The sequence below is a fragment of the Myotis daubentonii genome, chromosome 13, assembly GCF_963259705.1.
Source record: "Myotis daubentonii chromosome 13, mMyoDau2.1, whole genome shotgun sequence".
NCBI lineage: Eukaryota > Metazoa > Chordata > Mammalia > Chiroptera > Vespertilionidae > Myotis > Myotis daubentonii.
In genome coordinates this window covers 27,334,102-27,358,070 of record NC_081852.1, presented here as the reverse complement: position 1 = coordinate 27,358,070, position 23,969 = coordinate 27,334,102, and the positions used below count along the sequence as shown (strand labels likewise).

General features: G+C 36.5%; 1 protein-coding gene across 8 annotated transcripts in view; it reads right to left on the bottom strand.

Annotated features, from left to right (window-relative positions):
• Positions 1–23,969, bottom strand: part of JMJD1C (jumonji domain containing 1C) — a 260,540-nt gene that overhangs the window by 88,114 nt on the left and 148,457 nt on the right. For 4 of the 8 annotated variants that reach the window (XM_059662587.1, XM_059662585.1, XM_059662586.1 and 1 more), the window contains one exon: positions 1,035–1,148. Coding sequence is in view for 2 of the 8 variants with exons in the window: in XM_059662585.1 (XP_059518568.1) it covers positions 1,035–1,148 (114 nt within the window). In the remaining 6 variants the exon portion in view is untranslated. Of the gene's footprint in view, positions 1–1,034; positions 1,149–5,000; positions 5,597–23,969 lie in introns of those variants that run through there. The other 4 variants (XM_059662589.1, XM_059662593.1, XM_059662590.1 and 1 more) reach the window with 3 other exon arrangements.

The following is a 23,969-nucleotide window of genomic DNA, read 5'->3' as shown; positions in this document are numbered from 1 at the left end:
GAATTTTTGGCTACACACAAAGTGCAAAAGGTAACAGGACAAAAATGAGGCCTTTTATTAATGAAGTAATGTGAAAAGACCAAAACACATCTATGTAGAGTTTAAAATAGGAAGTGATATTTGACTAAGGTAACTATCTCATTTTAGTAGGTCTAATAGAAGTTGCAAATAACTAATTCCCTAAATATTATAACTCCACACACAACAAATCACTGCTCATTAACTCAAGCTCATGTTCTTCCCATGGAAACAATGCCTCTAACATTTTATTATTGAAAAAAACAGTATTCTGAAATAAATTAGGAGTACAGACTTTCAGCCCCATTAAAAAAAAAGTCAAACTAGTTCACTTATCCTTTTTCTCAATGCAATTACTACATTGTTTTAAACATATAAGAAAAACCTATAAAAGACACACATTAAATTTAACCTAAAATCCAAATATACAGAAACAAACTTCTGTGAAATTTTTACTTCTACCGTAAAAAAACTGTTAGCATGTCATAGAAAATTTAACATTTAGCTTACACGACTTTTAATGAGTTTCTTCACGATTTAACTCTAAAAGCCTACTAGAAAACGTTTTCCCAATTAAATGTATTTGTATTTTAATTAATCACAATTTAATGAATATGCCCACTTAAAAATAAAATGAACTATTATGCTAAACTGCTATGCATGCATATAGTAAATACTAATTTCATAACATTAATTCACCCAATTCTTTTAGAGCTGGAGAAAAAGATAATATATACTAATATTTAGTGAGTTATTTTCTAACAATGATTATTTTGCATAGCAGAGACTTTTTTTGCTCATTTGTATATTCCCAGTGACAGAATGCTGCCTGACTCATAATAAATTCTCAGTATATATTGGTTGGTTGAATAAATTAATCATTTCCCTATGATCAAAATGTATTGAATTCCGTGCACACTTACATGTTAGCTGAAATTGAGTATTTAAAAGAATATCTGAATATCAGTGAAGTTTAATTTAGAGTTAACTTCCGAAAGAAACGTAAAATTTCTTACCTGGTAGGGCTGAAAGGCACTATCTTCGGCTAAAAAATCCAGTTGTTTATCTACAAGGAATTCTACTGCAGTGATTGAACGGGGTACATGCTTTTCAACCAGGGGTTTGAATATCTGGTAAGAGATAAAAAAATTTTCTAATGGTTATTTTCTGGGTTTTACCCTAAAAACATGAAGGGTATATAGATACATTATAATACATTATAATGGTTTTAGGATATCAATTAAAATTAGTTTCCATATTATAATCTAGTTCTAGGATAATGTTTTTATTCATACAATACATTTTGTATTTATTAAAAAGGAATGAAGTAGATTTACCAAAGATGATGAAAAAATTTTAATATATTAAGCCGCAGTTTATTTTTTGTGGGGTATAATGAAACATAATGTGTATAAAAAATTCTGCTAAGATTAAAAAAGGAGAAATTGCTTCTGAAAAAGTAAACTGGGTAAAAATATTTATCCCATCTCATTTAAAAATTTTTGAGTATTATTCTTTATAAAAGAGAGTAGTTACAATTTACACGCATAATTTTTTTCCCAGCTCACTTACATCAAGGACTGGCAATGATCAGGATGCATCTGGTCTTTTAACTCCGCCCTGTGTACTACCCACTCCCCGCCCCTGTCCCTACCCACAGCACAAATAAAAATCCAGCTGCTTCAGTAAGAGCCACATGGGGGAGGGGAACAGGAAAAGCAGAGAGATGTAAGAAGTATTACACAAAACCCACCTTTCAGTAAAGTCTTTCCAGATCGCCCCTACTTAAAAAGGGGGAAGGGGCCGAGGGTGAGGGATGGGGGGAGGAGCATTCATGTTCATTTGATTAAACACTCATCTTTTACATAAAGGATTTCACTCATACCTTGACGTGGGGGAGGGAGTGAGAAAGGCAGGAAACGAAGAGGAAGGAAATAAAGGTATTATGCATGCATTTTTTAAAACGACTGTAACACTCGCTTTTGAAGTGGAAGCAGTTAGAGTAGAAACCAAGTGTCTTACATTCATGATACTGTTCTAAAACTTACAAACCATGGCTTTACTATAATAGAATCTAAGTTTTGAAAATGGTATTAACAACCAACTCAGTTTTTAAATTACTTTTATCAAGGATAAAATTTTCTTGCTTACAAGGCAACCGTGAGACTGTTTCTATGTAAACTAAAGCTTTTGGCACAGACAGTAAAAATCCCCTGGAGATCCAAAAGCCATAGTGTTTTCCCCCATTTCTTATAATGTCTTAAATATAACATCTTGGCAATCACAATAAACACTCCGAGGAAAAACTTTTCAAGATCCTTAGCTCAAAATGGCCTTTAAGGAGTTAATTTCTATATTTATAAAATTCCTTTTAAAAGCTTTCAATTCAATTCATTGAGGAGCCTAACAAATATGTAATAAGAGAATAAGCATTTAAAGCATGCCTTATTTCTACACTATCCACCGTGAATTTAAAAGTAATATCCTCTTTCCTAAATTAAATCATGATATTCTTACATTCCCACTTAAATGTTCAGTATTTATGTTTAAAAAATAGAATCACAGTAAGATTCTCCCTCCCCTGTCCTAGGGCTGACCTTTTAAGGAAATGTACTACATATACATCAAAACTATTTTTATATGGGTTAGAATTACATTTCAAAACACAGTCCCCCATTATTTAGCTATCTCCTGCTACTACTGTTGCCATCTAACACTTTCATTTACCAAGACTAAATCCCTAAAATTATCATTTCATAAAGTCCTATTCATAATTTTACCCAAGAAATGACTAAAGCTTGTAACCAAAGAGTATTTTATTTAGACTCTAAAATGTCTACAGTATATGACTGATTGACATGAAATACGTAACACTTTCATATTTTATCTTTGTTTAGTTTTTAGTCAACTAGAAAACACTGGAACCTTCTACAGAACTTTTAATCTTTGAACTTTAGCAAATGCTCTATTTCTTTTCAAATAGTACCAAGTCAGGTCACCGAATGAAGGTTAACAAAAAGGTCTACAAAAGGTATTATCTAAATGACTAAGGATACAATTCAATTAAGTAGGATTTGAAAAAAAAGCAAACTTCTTCTGAGTGCCTTTTTCTTACGCAAATAATACAGGTGGTTTGCATTTCCTATGTGACTAAGTAATTTTATAATATGAAAAACATTCTTGTGAAGAGAATCTCTCAGAACTCTTGTTTTTTAAGGTACATCAAGAGTTCTAAGGGTACATTTCAACAGGCCAACTTATAATTTAAATTACTGAGTTATGAAAAAAGCTTAGTTTCTAGACCAAAATTAAAAAGAATTTCTCATTTTATGGTAGCATTTAACTACCAGCAATGTTAAAAAAGTACTTTTATAATGTTCTATTTCTGATATAGGAATACTTGCAATCATGTACAAATGGAGGTCAAAAGTATGCCATGTGTCTTAAATAGCGAATAGGGCCACAACTTGCAAATTTTAAATGTGCACTTATATTTAAACTACAAATATGTTCCCACCAAGTACCGATAAATATTTTTACATTTTTAAAAGAAATATTTCAATATATATTAAACAAGAAACCCTGAAAATCTGTGGCTGTCCCTACTATATGGAAAATTAAACACAATATATAAAGCTAAGTAGTTAAAACATATACTAATTTTTTAAAGTGGTAAATCAACGATGTATCTGTTATAGCCTAATCAAACATTTAGAAAACATCATTAACTTAGAAATAAAAAAATGAATCCTACTGCTTTTATGAATCTGTACTAAATATTTCACGGGTATAGGTGCACTGGAATGTAAAGAAACTAGAACTCATGCATAACTAAGTAATTCAAGACTCTAAAGATATATCATTCTATGAGGAACTTCCATAGCCTAAGGGGAAGCAATGAGTTACCATCAGATGAAAGTCACAGTAGAATATAGCCCTAATAAAAAAACAATGTTATTCCATCTGATAAAAGCCTTCGAAAATCCAAATTAATTTAAAATTTAAGATTCATAGTTAAACAATATTTTTTCAATTTTGTCATTGAATTAAGAGGGTTTTTTAAGGTACTCTGTCGGTGTTAATAATACTTTAAAGAATAGTCTGCAGCCAAAATAAATAACTTAGTTGAGAGCCTGCATTTCTAGAGCCTGCATTTCTAGTAGGGCCTACCACGCTATAGGAAGAATGCTTAGAACAACTGTATCCTGTTTGGGGCTCCATGCTGCACCACATTCCATTCACATGAGGAAGAGGCAAACAGATGAGCCCTCCTCGAAAAATCATTTTTAAAACAAATCAGCTATACCTCTCCAACATAACTCAGCTGGTCAAACAACCCATGTTAAAGCTCACTATTTAACATTTAACTGGAAATTCATGGAGTTTACGTCTGCAGTCCGAGTTTTTAACAATCGCCGGTTAACATTTAATTTCTTTTTCAAGTACAAAACTTGGGCTCATTAACTACAAAAATCTGATATAAATCTTGCTAAAGAATATACTGAAACAGAAAACAATCTAAGCAACATTTTAGAAGTAAAAAAAAAAAAAAAAAAAGCGGGGGCGGGGGTGGGGGGAGGCCTGGAGTGACTTGAAAGAACAAAGTCCAAATTCCCACCCAAGCAGGTCTATTGAAAAACACGATACTGTTAGCAAACAAGTTGGGGGTGGGGATGGGAGTACATCACACACAAAAAAACCTCAGAAAACACCCCCCACTCACTTAAAACATTATATTCTAAAAAACATAATCTGAAACATTTTTCTGTAAACAAACTCGTTTTTAAAATAATCTTTTTACAGTGTTATGAATTTACCCACACAATAAACTACTTTCTAAACAAATGAAATAGTTTAAAATTCTTAAAACTAAGAACACTAAGGCTAGATCTATAAAAGGCGGTGACCTTAATTCCTAAGACCGAGAAGCAAAACCAAATGTAAATTAAGACAAAAGAAAAAGGAAGCAGAAAAATACAAACCGTACTTTGTTCTTGATAATTTTAAAATATCTTTAAATCTCAGAAATCCACGACCCGGCTTTAAAGGTCAAGAAGTACAGCTGGTATTTCCATTTTGTTCTTGAGCAGTATTTTTTATCTAGCCTAAATACTATTTCAGTCTTCAAAAAAAAAGACAACACAACACAAACTCACAGGCAAATGGCTCTCAAACCAAGCATTTCTGAAATCACTTGCAACGTCGTCATTGTACAGGAGGAAAAGCCAAGACCACAAAAACGAAGCAGAGGCTGGAACCTAACAAATCTCCGACGAGCAAATGACGATTTTCTGTCTGCTCCGGCTCAACCCCGGCAGTGATGAGGATTACAACTCGCTCTTTGTCATCAGCAGTGTGGTGTTAACGACTAAGAAATCCTGCAGCTGAAGCACTACTGCATCCTCCGATCTGGGTCAGGATAATTTCTCCTGAGGTCGCTTACATAACCAGTAAGATACTCCAAATAGAGAGAACAGCTATCCACCAGCTAGAGAAAGCCTTTCCCACTGTACTGTCTGCGTGGAAACAAACTGCAGTAGCTTCCAACAGTGCAGACACCCAAATGAGAACGACTACTTGGCTCAGGGCACACAGAGAAGGGAAGAGGCGGTGCTCTGTAAACTGTAACTAATCCCCGTCACAGGTGCTGATGGAGTCACTTCCAGCGCGAGTCACATTACTGGTGATTACTCATTTGGCTGCGGCCATAGAGACTGGCTCATAATTTTAACAACAGACAAAGACAGACTAGTGGCTAGACTGAAAGCTCAAGTTTACTGTCTCCTTCATAAAGCAAATGCAAATATGAAGTTTTTGCTTTCCAGATTTAACAAGGTGAGAAAGTGCAGAAAACAAATACTATATAAATCTCTCTCAAATTGACAACAATTAAGCATAACTTTAAATCATCAAAAATACGTTCAGTGTTTTCAAGTAAAGGATTTATTATTATTATAAGCATTTTTCCTTAAAAATATACTAATATAAACAACCTAAAGAAAAAAGTTTAAAATAGTCTAAGAGAAATCAAATGACATAACCAACAATCTCAGAGGCGCAAAGAAAAACCTGGTAATATTAATTTTGGCAGATTTTAAAAAATATTCCTGGAACATTTTCATTCTTTATAAAAACGATTTAATATAATTTAGTTATAAATAAACTCTACAATTTGACAAAAGTTTAATGACATAAGTTTAGCTGAAATGTATTTTTTGATGTTATCTAATATGCACTTTTTTAAAATTTATTTTTATTGATTTCAGAGAGGAAGAGAGAGAGAAAAACATCACTGAGAGAGAATCACTGATTGGTTGCCTCCTGCACACCCCCCACTGGGGATTGAGCCCACAACCTGGGCATGTGCCCTTGATCAGAATCGAACCCAGGATCCTTCAGTCCACAGGCCGACGTTCAATCCACTGAGCCAAACTGGCTAGCCCTCTAATATGTACTCTTAACTTCTTTCTAAACTGGAGTTATACCGTACTGTCCAGCGTGGTAGCCACTAGTCACACATAATAGCTACTGAGCACCAGAAATATGATTAATCTGAATTTTGAGATGTTTGTTGTATGTGTAATACACACGCTAAATATGAAAAAAAGTCAGATACCTGCAAGTGCAAGAAAACATTCACTTCTTAATGATGTATGTGAATTGTATTTTATTATAAATTTGGCCCATGTAGGTATCTCAATTTCAAGAAATCTACAAATTCACATTGATTTTTTTTATACCACATATGCAAACAATTCATCAAGTCATGTTAAGAGATAAACTTCAAGCCACCAGTCCTGTCAGTTTCATTTTAAAGGAAAACATCAAGTTAACTATTGAAGATATTTTGAATTTAGTATATAATGGACTTGCACTTATAAAAATCTCGATCAATCCATTTTTTGTTATAAATGCAAGATATGCATAATGGCTATTCTAAGAATGTTAGTAATATATAGCTTTAGAACATTGATGGTGCTAAAATACAAAACTTTAGAAAGAAGTATTTTTCAAAGAACGAGTCCAGTAAATATTAAATCAAACACAACAGCCAAAGAAGTCATTCATAAACAACTCACGTAAGACATGGCTATAAAACACTATATGGGGGGAAAATAATTTGCAATGTCATATAAGTTACCAAAAACCAAAAAACTGCATAAATATGGCAGCCTTATTATGAGCCCCAAACAACAAAGAAACACAAAATATTTTATGCGGGTTATTATATTATAAACTACCAAATTTTAAATACATTCCATACTACATTTCTACCATTTATTGTATATTAGAGAGTGAGTTTGTTGGTTTACAGGATTCATCTTACAATCTCACATAAATTTAGGTTTCATATAAATTTGAAAATAGCTGTTTTTGTTCCTCAAGTACTATCAGGCCCCTACAGAATCAAATAACACACAGAACTACAATTAGCTAACAATTGCCATAATATTTATATATTCCTAATTACATAGATTGTGATAATTTTTATAAAATCAAAATAAACACAGAATTAAAATCATTTATTTTAATTTCATTCTACATCAGGGCTGGAATAAAATGAGATGCTTCAGTACTATAAAGAAACACTATACAATCAATTCTTAATGCAAATGAGAATGCATAGAGGTGTAACTACTTGAAAATCACAAATACCCTTTTTTTAAAAAAATACTTTTTTGAGAGAAAGAGAGAGAAAGAGAGACAGAGAGAAACATCAATTGATTGAACCCACAACCTGGGCATGTGCCCTGACTGGGAATCAACCAGTTTCACCAATTGAACCAATTTTGGTGCACAGGACCATGCTCAACCAACTGAGTCACAATGGCCAGGGCCACAAATATCTTTTTAATATTGAAGTTGAACTTGACATATTTTATAAATATATGAATTTGAGTTTGTCCTCTGGTAAATTTCTAATACAAACAAAAGGAATGAACTAACAAAATACTACTAGAGAACCTACTTGGTAGCAAGCATTAAGTTGCTGGGCTTTTACATCAAGTCTCTTCATTCTCTCCTGTCCTTAGAACTCATTTGGGGTGATAGATACCATCTTTTAGACAATAAAAAGCACCAATTTGAGGATAACAGCATTTCAGTTCTTTAAATTGGTTGCCCTTATGGCTGATCTGTACCTTCCTTAATGGATTAAGAAAGAATGTTGAAGAGTTACTGTTAATTTTTCTTTCCTTTTCTTTTTAATTCTTTAGTTGGGGGGGAGGGGAGAGCGAAGGTCTTTTCTGACAGCTAATCAAGGTTAGAGGAAGAGGAAACTACTCTAGTTACTGCCCAGAAATACACATCTCTGACTTCCTTCCTTTTTAGCTGGTTTCTAGGTTACAAGCTGAATAAATCAACAGAGGTGAGAAAGTAAACAGAGGCTAAAAGGAAGGCAACATTGTATGACTACCTTAAGAAAATCTGTTTCTTCCAATAATATAAGAACCTTTTTGTGCAATTGAGAGAAAATAAATGAATATATTGGTTCCATTTGTCATGGGCCATAAAAGAAATAAACCCCTCATCTTAGAGATAAGCCTAAACAAACAAGTGAATTTCTGTAAATATATAGACTTTACAAAAAATAAAAAACGTAACTGATGAACAAAATCAGATCCAGAGACAGAGAAGCATCGATCAGACCATAGGTTGGGGTGGGGGGTGGGGGGGTAGGAGGGAGAGAACACTAAAGGACTTGTATGCATGCATATAAGCCTAAACAATGGACACAGAGCAGGGGGGTGAGGGCATGAGTGGGGGGGGGCATTGGGGGGATAAGGACACATATATAATATCTTAATTAATAAAGGGAAAAAATTGCAAAAAATAAAAATAAATAAAAAATCTCTAACTTCAATGGCCTACCATTGTAAATATATTTTTATATGTAAGGGTAGGAAAAGAAGATAAACAATGGTAGCTAAGAGGATTTCAACTTGATATGGTCTTATAGGAAGGCTAAACTAGATTCAGGAAAATATTTTTCACTATGCCATATTGTACTAGAAATCTATGAAAATATATAATCAAATGTGTAACTCCTGAATCATGGTAATAATATCCAGAGGATTAACTTCTTCACATTAATGAATACATGAAGATCTTCCAGGTACTACCAAGGTTGTATAGCAGTTTCATATCATCCATAGACTATGAGTTCTTTAACAATTTCCACATGATAGGAATTTAACCTTACTGATTGTAAGAACTCTTTACACCTCCCTAAAGCACGTAGCACATCCACATTCAACCAATATGTATTGAATGTTTTGTATGTGCAAGGCACTGTTCTTGGCCCCGGGGACACAATGGTAAGGAAAACACAACTAAATTCCTACACTAGCACACTTTACAGGCTTTTAGAAGGAAACAGACATTAATAGAAAAATCAAAGGAATAAAAAAATTACAATCCGGTTAAATAGTCAAGTTAATACATGAAGAACTAGGGCTCCTTTAATTTCTTCACTAAATCCTTGATAACTGCCTCAGGCATCAGAGGAGGGGAGTGCAAAACAATGTGTCCTTTTTTATTTTTTTTAACTTTGCAGATATCATGTTATTGATTTTAATGACATAAGTTTAGCTAAAAAAAAATCATTGCTGAGAATATGAAAACGTATCACATTCTATGCAAATAGTCACTGTATTTTCCAATAAGCACGATGGCTGACCTCACTGTCCTTTATTTTTTCATTCTAGGCTTTCTGAATACTAATACAGCACATATTCTAAATAGTCGCCAGAGTTTATCATCTCTTCGACTTCACTTTCAGAATCTCCTGGATTAGACCCTCTTTCCTCCCAATATTATGAGGTTTTACTCACTTTTCTCTTTCTATAACTTTGCAGATGTGTGCAACTTAGATAACCATATATCCTGTGTACAAATAAATTAATAATTAAAACTGTATTTTGAGATCTGAAATTTAATGGTCTCTACTAGGACATAGTCATATTTATATCCTGTTACCACATAAAGCCATACATAACTAGAATTAAATGCTTAACCAACTTATATGAGTTATTTAATTCTTCCAAAACCACTAGAAGTATCACTACTTCAGAAGTAGATACCTCAAAATGCATTAATATAGTAATCATGTTTCATGATTTACTTTGTTTCCCTTACTCATATGTAATATTCTGAATACCTGATATTTTCCCTTTAAACCTCTGTCAATAATAAATATGTAATTTTCCTACAAATTATTTCATAACTTTAATATAACTTTGATAAAAAATTCCAAAAACATTTTGGAACCAGACAAATCAACTTTATGAAAAAGCAAATATAAGCAGGAGTGTTCTAGGAAAGAAGGAAAAATAAATAAATGATAAGAAACTAGCCCTAACAAATATTACAATATATTTTAATGTTCCAATTACTACAAACCCTGTCTGAACTTGGGAGTATAAATTAACAGTCATCAATGTACAATTTAGAAAGTCCTAAAATATAGCATCACTTGAGCATGGAAATTTAGTGGAAGGTAAAGGGTGTTTTCAAATCAGAGGAAGAAAAAATGACGAAAAAAATAGGAAAAGAAGAAAAACAGGTCAGCCCTGGCTGGTGTGGCTCAGTTGAGCGTTGTCCCACGCACCAAAAAGTTGCCAGTTCAATCCCTGGTCAGGGCATTAACCTAGGTTGTGGTCTCGATCCCCTGGTGGTCAGCATACAGGAAGCATCCAATTGATGCTCCACCCTCACATCAATGTTTCTCTCTGTCCCTCTCCCTTCCTCTCTCTCCAAAAAAGTAAAAATAAAAATAAAAAAAATAATCAATAAAAATGTTGACACCCTAGCTGGCTTGGCTCAGTGGATAGAGCGTCAGCCTGAGGACTGAAGGGTCCCAGGTTTGATTCCAGCCAAGGGCACATGCCTGGGTTGCAGCATCCTCAGTGAGGGTTGTGAAGGAGGCCGCCAATCAATGATTCTCTGTCATCATTGATATTTCTATCTCTCTCTTCTTCTCTCTTCCTCTCTGAAATCAATAAAGAAATATATTTTTTAAAAATGTTGAAAAGAAAATCAGGCTGTTAAAAATGAAAATGGAACTTCACGGATTAGTAGTCTAATTTTTACAGACTCAGAGACTGTGACTTCTCTTGTTAAAAATTTTTCGTTATAGAAGCTTTGGTACTAGAACCTGGATTTCCTAATTCATAGTTGAATATTTTTACATTGTAAGATAGTGTAAAAGAACTGTATTGTTTTCATGCTTATTGGCATGACGTGACAAAGAGCAGGGTGTTTTGCCATCTGCTGAATAAAACTTTAAACTTTGAACTTAAAATGGAAGAAAATGAAACCAGTCTAGAAGAAACTGCAAAAATCATAGATAAACAAAGAAAAGAGGTAGAACATAATAAATTTATATATTTTTAATATGCTTTACTGACAGTTATGTCACCCTTCAGAGAGAAGAAATAAGCAGGATTAGGAAAAGAAAGCAACTTAAGTAAAGATATTTTGTTTTGTTTTTTATGTTTCAAATAAAGGAGTTTTAGAAGCTATGTTCAGAAAAAGAACACATGGAAAGATGATAAAACACTAATAGTTAAAAGGAAAGTTTATTTAATTCCTATTTTGTTACTGTTTCTCAAGAAAAATATTTTTAATATGTAAAGTGTAAACTAAAGATTAAAAACATACTAAACCATAAAGGACAGGTAGAGAAGCCTTTTTTTGTTAAAAATAAACACACAAAACAGTATCAGTTTCCTTTATAAATAACAAAATTGTGTTAAAGATGATTTGAAAAAACAAAATAAATGAGTAAAAAGGATCCCACAGCTTTAACCAAGAAGTCAAGCAGTCAACCATGTCATTCATTGCACTTTCAGCTTTTTTTCAAAAGTATATTTGTTACTAAGTTTCAAGATACATTCAACTTACATCACTCATTTTACTTAGTACTCTTTTTTCATGTTATTACAGTGCCATGATTTTAAACATCTACTTAATAGTTTATCTAGTAAATGTGCATTAAGTTTAATTACGTATTTTCTAGTGTTGGATATTTAAAGCCAATTTCACTTTCCTAATATTACAAAAAATAGTAAGAAAATCTTTATACTTTTATTGAACTAAAAATCAAGTTTAGATGGCTTAAATAAGTTACAGGTTAGAATATTAAATTGATATAAACTCAGCCATTTCTGGTAGTCTTTAAAAAATATCATGTCATTAACAACATATTAGAGACAGGCATCTATTAATATTTATAAAGGAGAAAAGGGGCAAGTTACAAACTACACCTAATAAACTTGAGTTCAAAACAAAATCTGAAATGGATGATTAGAATCATAAAAACAAAACAACAGTGATTACTAAGAGCAAAATACAGGGTGGTACAAAGTAGATTTATAATTGTTCCTATGGAAAAGAATGCCACAATTAATAAATAATAATATAAACCCTAGCTGGTTTGGCTCAGTGGATAGAGTGTTGGCCTGCAGACTGAAGGGTCCCAGTTCAATTCTGGTCAAGGGTACATGCCCGGGGTGTGGGCTCGATCCCCAGTAGGGGGCGTTTAGGAGGCAGCCAATCAATGATTCTCTCTCATCATTGATGTTTTTATCTCTCCCTCTCCCTTCCTCTCTGAAATCAATAAAGATATATTTAAAAAATAATAATATAAGAATAAATGCGCCCCAGCCGGCTTGGCTCAGTGGATAGAGTATCGGCCTGCAGACTGAAGGGTCCCGGGTTCAATTCCAGTCAAGGGCACATGCCTAGGTTGCAGGCTCAATCTGCCTAGGTTGCAGGCTCGATCCCCCAGTGGGGGGCATGCAGGAGGCAGCCAATCAATGATTCCCTCTCATCATTGATGTTTCTATCTCTCTCTCCCTCTCCCTTCCTCTTTGAAATTAAAAAATACATTTTAAAAAAAAGAGTAAATGCTATGGTTTGTGTACAAACAACTGCAAACCTACTTTTGCCCCACTCTGTATATTCATTGAGAGTAATTTAAATAGAAATTAAATACATTTTAATTTTAAAAAGGTTACTTGGTGGATCCAAGATGGTGGCAGAGTAGGTGAAAATTACACTCACTTTTATCCAGGATCAAATCCAAATGACAACTAAACTATAGAATTACAACTAAACTATTTTTCAATCAACCTGAAAAACCAACTAAAAACTACCTGAACAGAAGTCTTATAACTAAGGATATACAAAAGAAGCAACCTAGAGACTGATAGGAAGGAGAAGTGAAAAGGGCTGACCTCACACCCATGTGCATCGGATGAGAATCAGAAGCATTATTTCAGCTGCAAAGGTCACCCCCTTGGGAAGTAAGGGGTCTCAACTCCACATGGGCTCCCCAGCCTAGAGAACCAGTGCCAGGAAAAGGAACCCACACAAAATTTGGCTGTGAAATCAGCAGTAATTCTGTCTTCCAGTAAGAGTCTAGAGACTCCTAGAAACCCAGGTGCCTTCTTAAAGGGATAGCACACAAAATCTCATTCACAGACACTCACCCTGAGGGATGGCGGCTGAGCAGACTGGGGTCACACAGAAAAAGACTGGGTTGTGTAGTTTCAGCAAGATGGATGGAGAGACACCCACCAATGTTCCTGTGCTGAGTCCCCGTCCTTATACCACAGAGATGCCATCTTTCCTGGGTCTAGCAATCCCCTTCATATATATGGCATAAGCCTGGGGAGATACACTAGCCCCACCTTCCCTGCTGCCTGTGGTCCCACCCTGCCAAGCTTGCAACCTGGGGAGAAATCAGCTAGCTGAAGTCAGTCTGGTCCTGCGGTACAGTCTTTCTTGGAAGGCTTTTGATGTTTGGGCAGACTCGGGGGTGTCAGACACAGGAAGAAACTGAGGTGTGTGGCTCTGGAATGAAGGCAGTATGTACTGGCAAGATCCAGTGAGCACCACCATTCCTGTTCAGAGCCCTTCCTCCACACAATAAATCTTAATCTATTTTAGCCTGATGAACTCCACTGCCCTTTTACCCTAATGATTCTGAGACTCCACCCAACCACAAAGGTCCACAGGCCCCAGGAAGGTGGTATCTGGCCTTGGTGTACCCTGAAACTTGTGCTGAGGAGCTTCAGACCCAACATTGGTGCTGAGTTTGAATCTGTATCAATCTTGTGAATACCAGTGGCCCCTACCTCATACAACTCATGTACCATCAGAGGCTCTTTCAGTTACTGAGTCTAACAGGTAGCCAACAAGCAGAGGGGTATTCTGGGATGCCTTGAACCCTTTGCTGAACTGTGCCAGGATTGGTACTGGTGGAAACTGGCCTCAGTAAATTACTTGGCCCCTCCCATATTGCACTCAGGTACAGTAGAGGCAGCCACCAACTGTGGATTGCTTTACAGCTCCAACCTAACAGGTAGCCAAGGGCTGATCACAGGCAGTGTCTGACACTGACCTGCATTGAAGTCCTTCCCAAGAGGCCCCAGAACCAAATACCAGGTGGTAAGATTCAGACCGCATCAGAGCATGATCCAATTAGCTCCACAAGTGACAAACCCAAAGGGAAAACTCCACAGGCACCAGACCCTGCTGGTGTGAATTCTGCTTCATGGGGTCAGGCCCTATTACACAGCAGCTCGTGCACTGTGGTCAGGGTCAATCCTTACAGCCAGCCAGCCTGAGGAACAATCCCAACCATGGAGGGGCTAACAGCAATCAAGACTCAACTACAATAGGAGGGCTCACATAATCCACATAAGGGACATTTATGGAGCACATAGCTCAAGTAATCAGGGAGTCTGCACCACTGAGTCCCACAAAACACCTACTACATAAGGCCACCATACCAAGACTGGGAGACAGACATAGCAGACCTATCAACCTAATACCCAGAAACGAATAGATAAAGGCAGCCAAAATAGGGAGACAAAGGAACATGGCCTAAATGAAAGAACTGGAGAAATCTCCAGAAAAATAACTAAATAAAATTGGAGCCAAGCAATCTACCAGATATAGAATTCAAAACACTGGCTATAAGGAAGCTTAAAATATTTAAGTTAAACAAAGAGATAGCAAGCATAAAAAAGGAAATAGAAACCATAAAAAAAATCCAGTCAAAAATAAAGAACACAATATCTGAAATGAAGAAAACACTAGAAGAAAAGAAGAGCAGATTAGATGAATCAAAAGATCGAATTAGCAATTTCCGAGACATGGTAGCAGAAAACACCCAATCAAAGCTGGAAAAAGGATTTAAAAAAGGAGGATAATTTAAGGGACTTCTGGGACAACATCAAACTTAATGATAGGCACATCATAAGGATACCAGAAAAAGAAAAGAGACAACCAGAAATTGAGAACCCATTTGAGGAAGTAATGACCAAAAACTTCAGTAACCAGGTGAAGAAAAAAGACACACAAATCCAGGAAGTGCATAAAGGCCCAAAACAAGATAAACCCAAACAAGTCCACACCAAGACACATCATGATTAAAGTGGCAAAGGTTAATGATAAAGAAATAATCTTAAAAGCTGCAAGAGAAAGACAGTTAGTTAGCTACAAGGGAGCTCCCATAAGACTGTAGCTAATTTCTCAACAGAAACTTTCCATGCGAGAAGGGATTGGTACGAAATATTTTTTTAAATATATTTTTTTATTGATTTCAGAGAGGAGGGAGAGGGAGAGAGAAATAGGAACATCAATGATGAGAGAGAATCATTGATCGGCTGCCTCCTGCACGCCTGCTACTGGGGATTGAGCTTGCAACCAGGGCATGTGCCCTTGACTGGAATTGAACCCGGGACCCTTCAGTCCCCATGGAATATTTTCGAGGATAGACCATGTTAGGACACAAAAGAAGTCTCAATAAATTAAAAAAGACAAATCATATCAAGTAAGTTTTCTGATCACAAAGTTATGAAATGAGAAATTACAAGAAAAAAAAAACCCCTGAAAAACAGACAAACACATGAAGCCTAAATAACATGTAACTAAACAGTGAATGAGTTAACAATAAGATGAAGAAATAAATAAAAAGATACCTTGAAACAATGGAAATGAGAACAACCACCTAAAGTCTAAGAGGAAAATTCATAGCATTACAGGCCTACCTCAATAAACAAGAAAAATATCAAACAATTTAACCTTACACATAAAGGAACTATTAAAAAACAACAACAAAGAAAGCCCAACATGAGTAGAAGGGAAGAAAAAAAAAAGATCACAAAAGAAATAGTAAAAAAAAAAAAAAGTCCCAAAAGAAAACAATGCAAAGATCAATAAAACCAGGAGCTGGTTCTTTGAAAAAATAAAGAAGATTGATAAACCTTTAACAAGTTTCATCAAGAAAAAAAGAAAGAGGACTCAAATCAGAAATTAAAGAGAAGTAACAACTGACACCACAAAAATACAAATGATTATAAGAAAAGAAAATAAAGGCGACAAATTGTGCAACCTAGAAGAAATAAATAAATTCCTAAAAACATATCATTTTCCAAGACTGAATCAAGAAGAAACAGAAAATCTGAAAAGACCAATTACACACAACAAAACTGAAGCAGTAATAAAAAATAAAAAAAAAAACCTCCCAACAAACAAAAGTCCTGGATCAAATGGATTCACAGGTGAATTTTACCAAACATTTAAAAAAGAATTAACACCTCTCCTGAAACTATTAAAAAAAATTCAAGAGGAGGGAAGGCTCCAAAGCTCATTTCATGGGGCCAGCATTACCCTGATTCCAAAACAAGACCATCCTATCTAATCCTATCTAATAAAAGAGAAACATGGTAATTGGTGTACGACCGCTACCCTTCCCATTGGCTAATCAGGGCAATATGCAAATTAACTGCCAGCCAAGATGGCAGCCGGCAGCCAGGCAACTTGAAACTAACATGAGGCTTGCTTGCTTCAGTGACGGAGAACTCCAACGTTCCCCGCCTGCCACTGCAGGCCTCTGAGCTGCAACTCTAAGCAACTATGTAACAAATATAGACACTAAACAAAACCCCAGAAACCTGCTTTAGTCCGCCAGTCTTAAGCCAGCAGGATCGCAACATTGTAAGCAAAGGCCAGAAACCTACTTTCAGCAGCGGAGGCCTAAGAGCTGAAGCCAAGCCTCAGAGCTAAAGCTGGCCCAGAATAAAAATAAAGAAAAAGAAAAAAAGGAGTGTTTGGGAGCTTCAGTCACCCCCAGCCTGAAAACAGCCCTCAGCCCCTCACCCAGACTGGCCAGGCACCCCAGTGGGGACCCCCACCCTGAAGGGTGTGTGACCAGCTGCAAACAGCCATCATCCCCTCACCAAGGCTGGCCAGGCACCCCAGTGGGGACCCCCACGCTGATCCAGGACACCCTTAAGGGCAAACCAGCCAGCACCCACCTGTGCACCAGGCTTCTACCCTATATAGTAAAAGGGTAATATGCCTCCCAGCACCGGGATCAGTGGAGCCGCGAGGCCTCCCAGCACCAGGATCAGCGGAGCCGTGAGGCCTCCCGGCACCGGGATCAGCGTGTCAGGGGGCAGCGCCCAAACCCCTTGATGGGCCCTGCGGCTGTGTGTGTGGAAGAGGGCAGGGCCACAACCTCCCTATACACCCTGCTCTGTTCGTGACAGGGGAAGGCGCCCCAACCCCCTGATCGCCTTGCGGCTCTGTGTGTGATGGTACGGAGCCCCAACCCCCCTGATGGGCCCTGCTCTGTGCGTGACAGGGGGCAGCACCCCAACCCCCTGATTGGCCCTGCTCTGTGCATGACAGGGTACAGAGCCCCAAACCCCCTGATGGGCCCTGCTCTGTGCGTGACAGGGGGTGGCGCCGCAACCTCCCCATCAACCCTGCCTTGAGTGTGACGGGGTGGTGCCCCAACCCCCCAATCGGCCCTACCCTGAGCGTGACTGAGGCTGGCATCACAACCTCCCGATTGCCCTGCTCTGTGCATGACAGGGGCGGCGCCCCAACTCCTCAATCGCCCCTACTCTGAGCCCGACCAGGGGCTGCACCTAGGGATTGGGCCTGCCCTCTGCCACCCGGGAGCAGGCCTAAGCCAGCAGGGCGTTATCTCCCAAGGGGTCCCAGACTGCGAGAGGGCACAGGCCAGGCTGAGGGGCCCCCCTCCCCCCCCAAGTGCACAAATTTTTGTGCACCGGGCCTCTAGTCCTATATAATAAAAGCCTAATATGCTAAGTGCCCGGTCGTCTGGTCAACCAATCAAAGCATAATATGCTAATGATATGCTAAGGCTGCTCAACCACTCACTATGACGTGCACTGACCACCAGGGGGCAGTCGCTCCGACCAATAGGTTAGCTTGCTGCTGGGGTCCGGCTGATCAGGACTGAGTAAGATGGGCCAGACATGCCCTGTAACCATCCCAGTCACTCCCCAGCTGGCCAACTTCCTGTGTCCCTCTCCGGCCCTGACTGTGCACCAGTGGGGTCCCTCAGCCTGGCCTGCACCCTCTTGCAATCCAGGACCCCTCAAGGAATGTTAGAGAGCCGGTTTTATCTTGATCTCACTCAACACAGGAGCTGTCCCCTGGTGGTCAGTGCACTCCCACAGGGGGAGCGCCGCTCAGCCAGAAGTCTCTCCCACCTCCATAGTATCGCTAAGGATGTCCAACTGATGAGTGGGCCTAAGCCATCAGTCAGACATCCCCTGAGGGTTCCTGGATTGCAAGAAGGTGCAGGCCGGACTGAGGGACCCCTGCCCGTGTGCACAAATTTTGTGCACTGGGTCTCTAGTATATGTGTGTGTGTGTGTGTGTATATATATATATATATATATATATATATATATATATACACACACACACACATACAGACCAATATCCCTGATGGACATGGATGCAAATATCTTTATTAAAACATTAGCAAATCAAATTCAGCAATACATTAAAAAGATCATTGCCCAGTTGGTGTGTGGCTCAATGGTCAACCTATGAATCATGGGATCATGGTTCGCTTCCCAGTCAGGGCACATGATAATACATATGGTTTGTGGGCTTGATCCCCAATAGGAGGGTAGAGGAGGCAGCTGATCAATGATTCTCTCCCATTATGGATGTTTCTATCTCTCTCTCCTTCTCCCTTCCTCTCTGAAATCAATAAAAATATATATCATTTACCCTGATCAAGTGGGATTAATTCCTGGGATGCAAGTTTGGTTCAACATCTGCAAAAATAATTAATGTGATCCACTACCTAAATAAAATGAAGGATAAAAATCATATATTCATATCAATGGATGCATAAAAAGCACTTGACAATATTCAGAACTCATTTATGATAAAAGCGCTCAGCAAAGAGGGAACAGAGGAAACATATCTCAATGTAATAAAGGCCATATACGACAAACTCATAAATATCATATTCAACAGGAAAAAAATGAAAGCTTTTCCCTTAAGATCAGGAACAAGACAAAGAGGTTCATTTTCACCACTTTTATTCAATGTAGTATTGGAAGTTCTAGCCACAGCAATCAGACAAGAAAAAATAAAATGCATCCAAATTAGACAAGTAGAAGTAAAATTGTCATTATTTGTAGATACCATGATAATACGTATAGAGAATCCTAAAGATCCCACAAAAAAACAAAAACTACTAAAACTTATAAATGAATTCAGTCAAGTAGCAGGACACAAAATAAATATCCAGAAATTGGTTGCATTTTTGTACACCAATAATGAACTATCAGAAAGGGAAACTAAGAAAATAATCCCATTTGTAATTGAATAAAAAGTAAAAATAAAAATACATAAGACTAAGTTTAACCAAGGAGGAAAAGAGACCTGTACATGGAAAATTATAAGACACTGAAGAAAGTGAAGAAGATACAAATAAATGAAAACATATACTGTGCTCATGGATAGGAAGAATTAAAAACACTAATATGTCCATAATAACTCAAACAATCTATAGATTCAATGCAATCCACCTTTCACAGAAGTAGGACAAATAATAACAAACTCATATGGTAGCACAAAAGACCCCAAATGCCATACCATTCCTGAGAAAGAAGAAAAAACATAGAGATATTATGCTACCTGATATCAAACTATAATGCAAGGCCACGGTAATTAAAACAGTATGGTACTGGCAAAAAGCAGACATACAGATCAATGGAATAGAATAGAGAGCCCAGAAAGAAACCCAAACAAAACTGATATTTGACAAAGGAGGCAAAAAACACACAATGGAGTAAACAGAATATATTCAATAAGTTGTGTTGAAAAAATTGGACAGATACATGAAAAAAATAAATTAATACACCTTTCTACACCATATTCAAGAATAAACTCAAGATGGATTAAAGACTTAAATGTAAGTCTGGAAACCATAAAAATCATAAAAGAAAACACAGGCAGTAAAATCTCAAGACATTTTTCTTGGCAATATTCTTTTGCTATATCTCCTTGGACAAGAGAAACAAAAGAAAAAATAAACAGATTGAACTATATCCAACTAAAAAGTTTTACACAGCAAAGCGAATAAAAAAGACAACACACTCATTGGGAGAACGTATTTGCCAATAATACATCCGAAAAGGGGTTAATATTCAAATCTCTGAATAACTCATACAACACAACACCATAAAAAAAAAAATCCAACTAAAATATGGGCAGAGAACCTGAATACACAGTCCTCCAAAGAGGACATAAAGATGACCAATGTACACATGAAATTATGCCTCACATAACTAATCATCAGAAATGCAAATTAAAACCACAATGAGATATCACCTCATATTTGTAAGACTGGCTATCATCAATAAATCAACAAACAACAAGTGTTGGCCAGGATATGGAGAAAAGGGAACTGCAGTGCTGTGATAGGAATGCAGATTGGTGCAGCCACTACGGAAAAACAGTATGGAGGTTCCTCAAAAAATTAAAAATGTAACTGCCTTATAATCCAGCATTTCCATTTCTGAGTATATATCTGGAGAAGTCTAAAACATTTGTTTTAAAGAATACATGTACCCTTATGTTCACTGGAGCATTATTTACATTAGCCAAGATAGAAAAGCAACCCAAGTGCACATTAACAGTGGATAAAAAAGATGTGGTACATGTATACAATGGAATATTACTTGGCCATAAAGAAGAATGAAATCTTCCTATCTGCAACAGCATGGATGGAGCTGGAGGGTATTATGTTAAGTAAAATAAGTCAATCAGAGAAAGACAAATACCATTTGATTTCCCTCATATGTGGAATCTAAAGAATAAAATAAACAAACAAAACAGAAACAGACATTTAGATAAAGAAAATAGACTGATGTTTGCCAGAGGTGTGGTGTGTGGAGGACTGGGTGAAAAAGGTAAAGAAATTAAGAAGTACAGGTTGATAGTTACAAATAGTCACAGGGATAGAAAGTACAGCATAGGGAATATAAGCAATAATATTGTAATAACTATGTATGGTGCCAGGTTGGTACTAGAAATATTGTGGGCAACACTTTATAAAGTATATAATGACTATCTAACCACTATGCCTGACACCTGAAACTAATGAAATAATACTGAATGTAAACTGTAATTAAAAATTAAATTTAAATTTAAAACTAACTAAATAAATAAAGACGAAAGGTTACTTTTATCACGACAACCTATGATATGTAAGTCAATGAAATATGGGCTGGATGACAGTTCTTGATGTATTTGTATCTGGCAAAGAGTATTGAATAATAGTACTGTTTTTAACCTATAACATGCTATCTTTTCATCTTTGTTCTTACACACTATGATTGGAAGGCTATCTTTATATGACAAACAACAAATGACAGAATAATTCTGAAATATATCATAAAACACAATAAAAAAAAACTACATTTTTAAATGATCAAGCTGGAATAAGGATTAATCCCAATCTCAACGGGGAAAAGGTTAGGTCCAATTTTTAAGATTAAAAAAATCAACTACATAGTAGAATATGAAGAAGATCTAGCTTCCCAGAAATTCATGTGAAAGAATTTTAGAGAATTTCAAGACACAAAATCAATACAAGCTATATATTAAAAAGTGGGGGTAAATTTTTGACACAAAGTGCTAAGACCAAGGGAGTAGTAACAGTCCCTTCATTTTCTGCATTGTTTATACCATCTCTGAATGTCTTGTTCAATTTGGGACATCAGAATATAAGAGAAACAATTATAAACTAAGGTGAGTCAAAGAAATGAAAAAATCATGGATTATTAGGATCATTAGAAGAAATGAGGATGTCTGGCCTGGAGATGAGGAGGACAAACAATAATTATGTACTATTATTTAAAAGGTTTGGAAAATTGGAAAGGTAGTGCCTTATAAGTAAAATTTCTAGGGACGCCAATTCTAGCTCCACACAAAGAAGGAAGAACATTTCTAATAAACACTACCAAAATAAGCAGAGTTATTCATAAAGTAGTGAGCTTTCAGCTTCCAGTAACTAGAAACTATTAAGAAGAATCTCAATGAAAACTAACTTGACAAGTCTGTCATTGAAGGATCCCATTTCTCATTTTGGCAAGGGGTAATTTCTAAAATATTAAAGATTCTTTCCAATTCTTAGACTCTAATACGGATTTCTTTAAGGTACTTCATGTTTAATAGCAAAATGAAGATAAGCAAGTTTAAAACAAATTTTTCATCAACACTGCTACTACTTTTGCATCTATGAAAGCATAAAAAGAGTACTGCTGAATGTTCATGTATTATTCACATAAGGTGAAAGAATTAAAAATAAAACATTATCTCCCACTTAAGAATAAATTAACCAAGGCCTATACAGCTTGGCAGAAATAAAACTAAATGGGAGACTTCTGTATCATGAGATTATTGTAATCCACAGATCCTTTATATCTTCTGATGAAAAACCAATGTAATTTTTTGGGAATGAAAATTATTATATAACTAGAGGCCCGGTGCCTGAAATTCATGTATGGGTAGGGTCCCTAGACCTGGCCAGTGATCAGAGCGGATTGGGGCCTTTCTTCCTTCCATGCTGTCCCCTGGTGGTCAGTGCAAGTCATAGTGAGTGATTGATTGGTCTCCCAGTCGAACTCCCGCAGGGATAATTTGCATATTAGGCTTTTATAGATAGATAGATAGATAGATAGATAGATAGATAGATAGATAGATAGATAGATAGGTGGGTAGGTTGGTTACATCAACCCAATCATAAGGAAAGGATGTGTTGAAATGGTAATAATAAAAAAGTCACAAAATAAAAAGTTTAGCTAAGATAAAATATCTTACAGACTGAGGACCTATCAACCATACCATCCTTAGAGAATAGAGTTTATGCCCTTATGTTTGCATATGACTGTTTTCTTGGCCTTTTTGTTCTATAACTAATTTTAAAATCTGTTTTCCAATTTTCCTTAATAATTTCACTATTTATACTTTTGTAAAGTTGAATCAAATCTCTATTTCTTCACTGGTTTTGTTAATTTCCGTATGGCAAACATCTGTTTCTTATGCAGCACGGCTCTACAAGTCAACAAGGCTCTACAATTATTTCCCCATTACCTCCTTGTTTGTCAAAAACTCTGATGATGTCAGCAACAATCTGGAAACTGGAATGTTTCAATTTAAAAAGGGGGGTTCACAGTTCTCCCTCCAGGGAACACACCCTTGCATTTCCTTTCCCCTCTTCTTGCCCCACAGGTTTGTATCCCCTAACCTCTAAGGGACCCCATGAGACTTGTGACCAGGAGAGCAATTGGCAGCAGCAGCTTGTCCCGGGCTAACCCCCGAACCTGTCTCCAAGTCTTCTTTCCCCACCTTTTCTCTAACTTTCCAGTGAGCCAAAGCAGCCCAGCCTAAGCTCTCCTATTGCTTCTTCTATGCCTTTCCTTGTTTCATTGCCCTAAGGATGTTTTTGCTGCAGTCAATAAATTCTTGCTTGCTTTCTAAAAAAAAAAAAAAAAAGAAAAGAAAAAGAAAAAGGGGGATTTACAATTTCCATTAAGTATGATACAATAGCTATTTTGATTATCGTAAAAATTAATATTTTATTTATTTTTTAA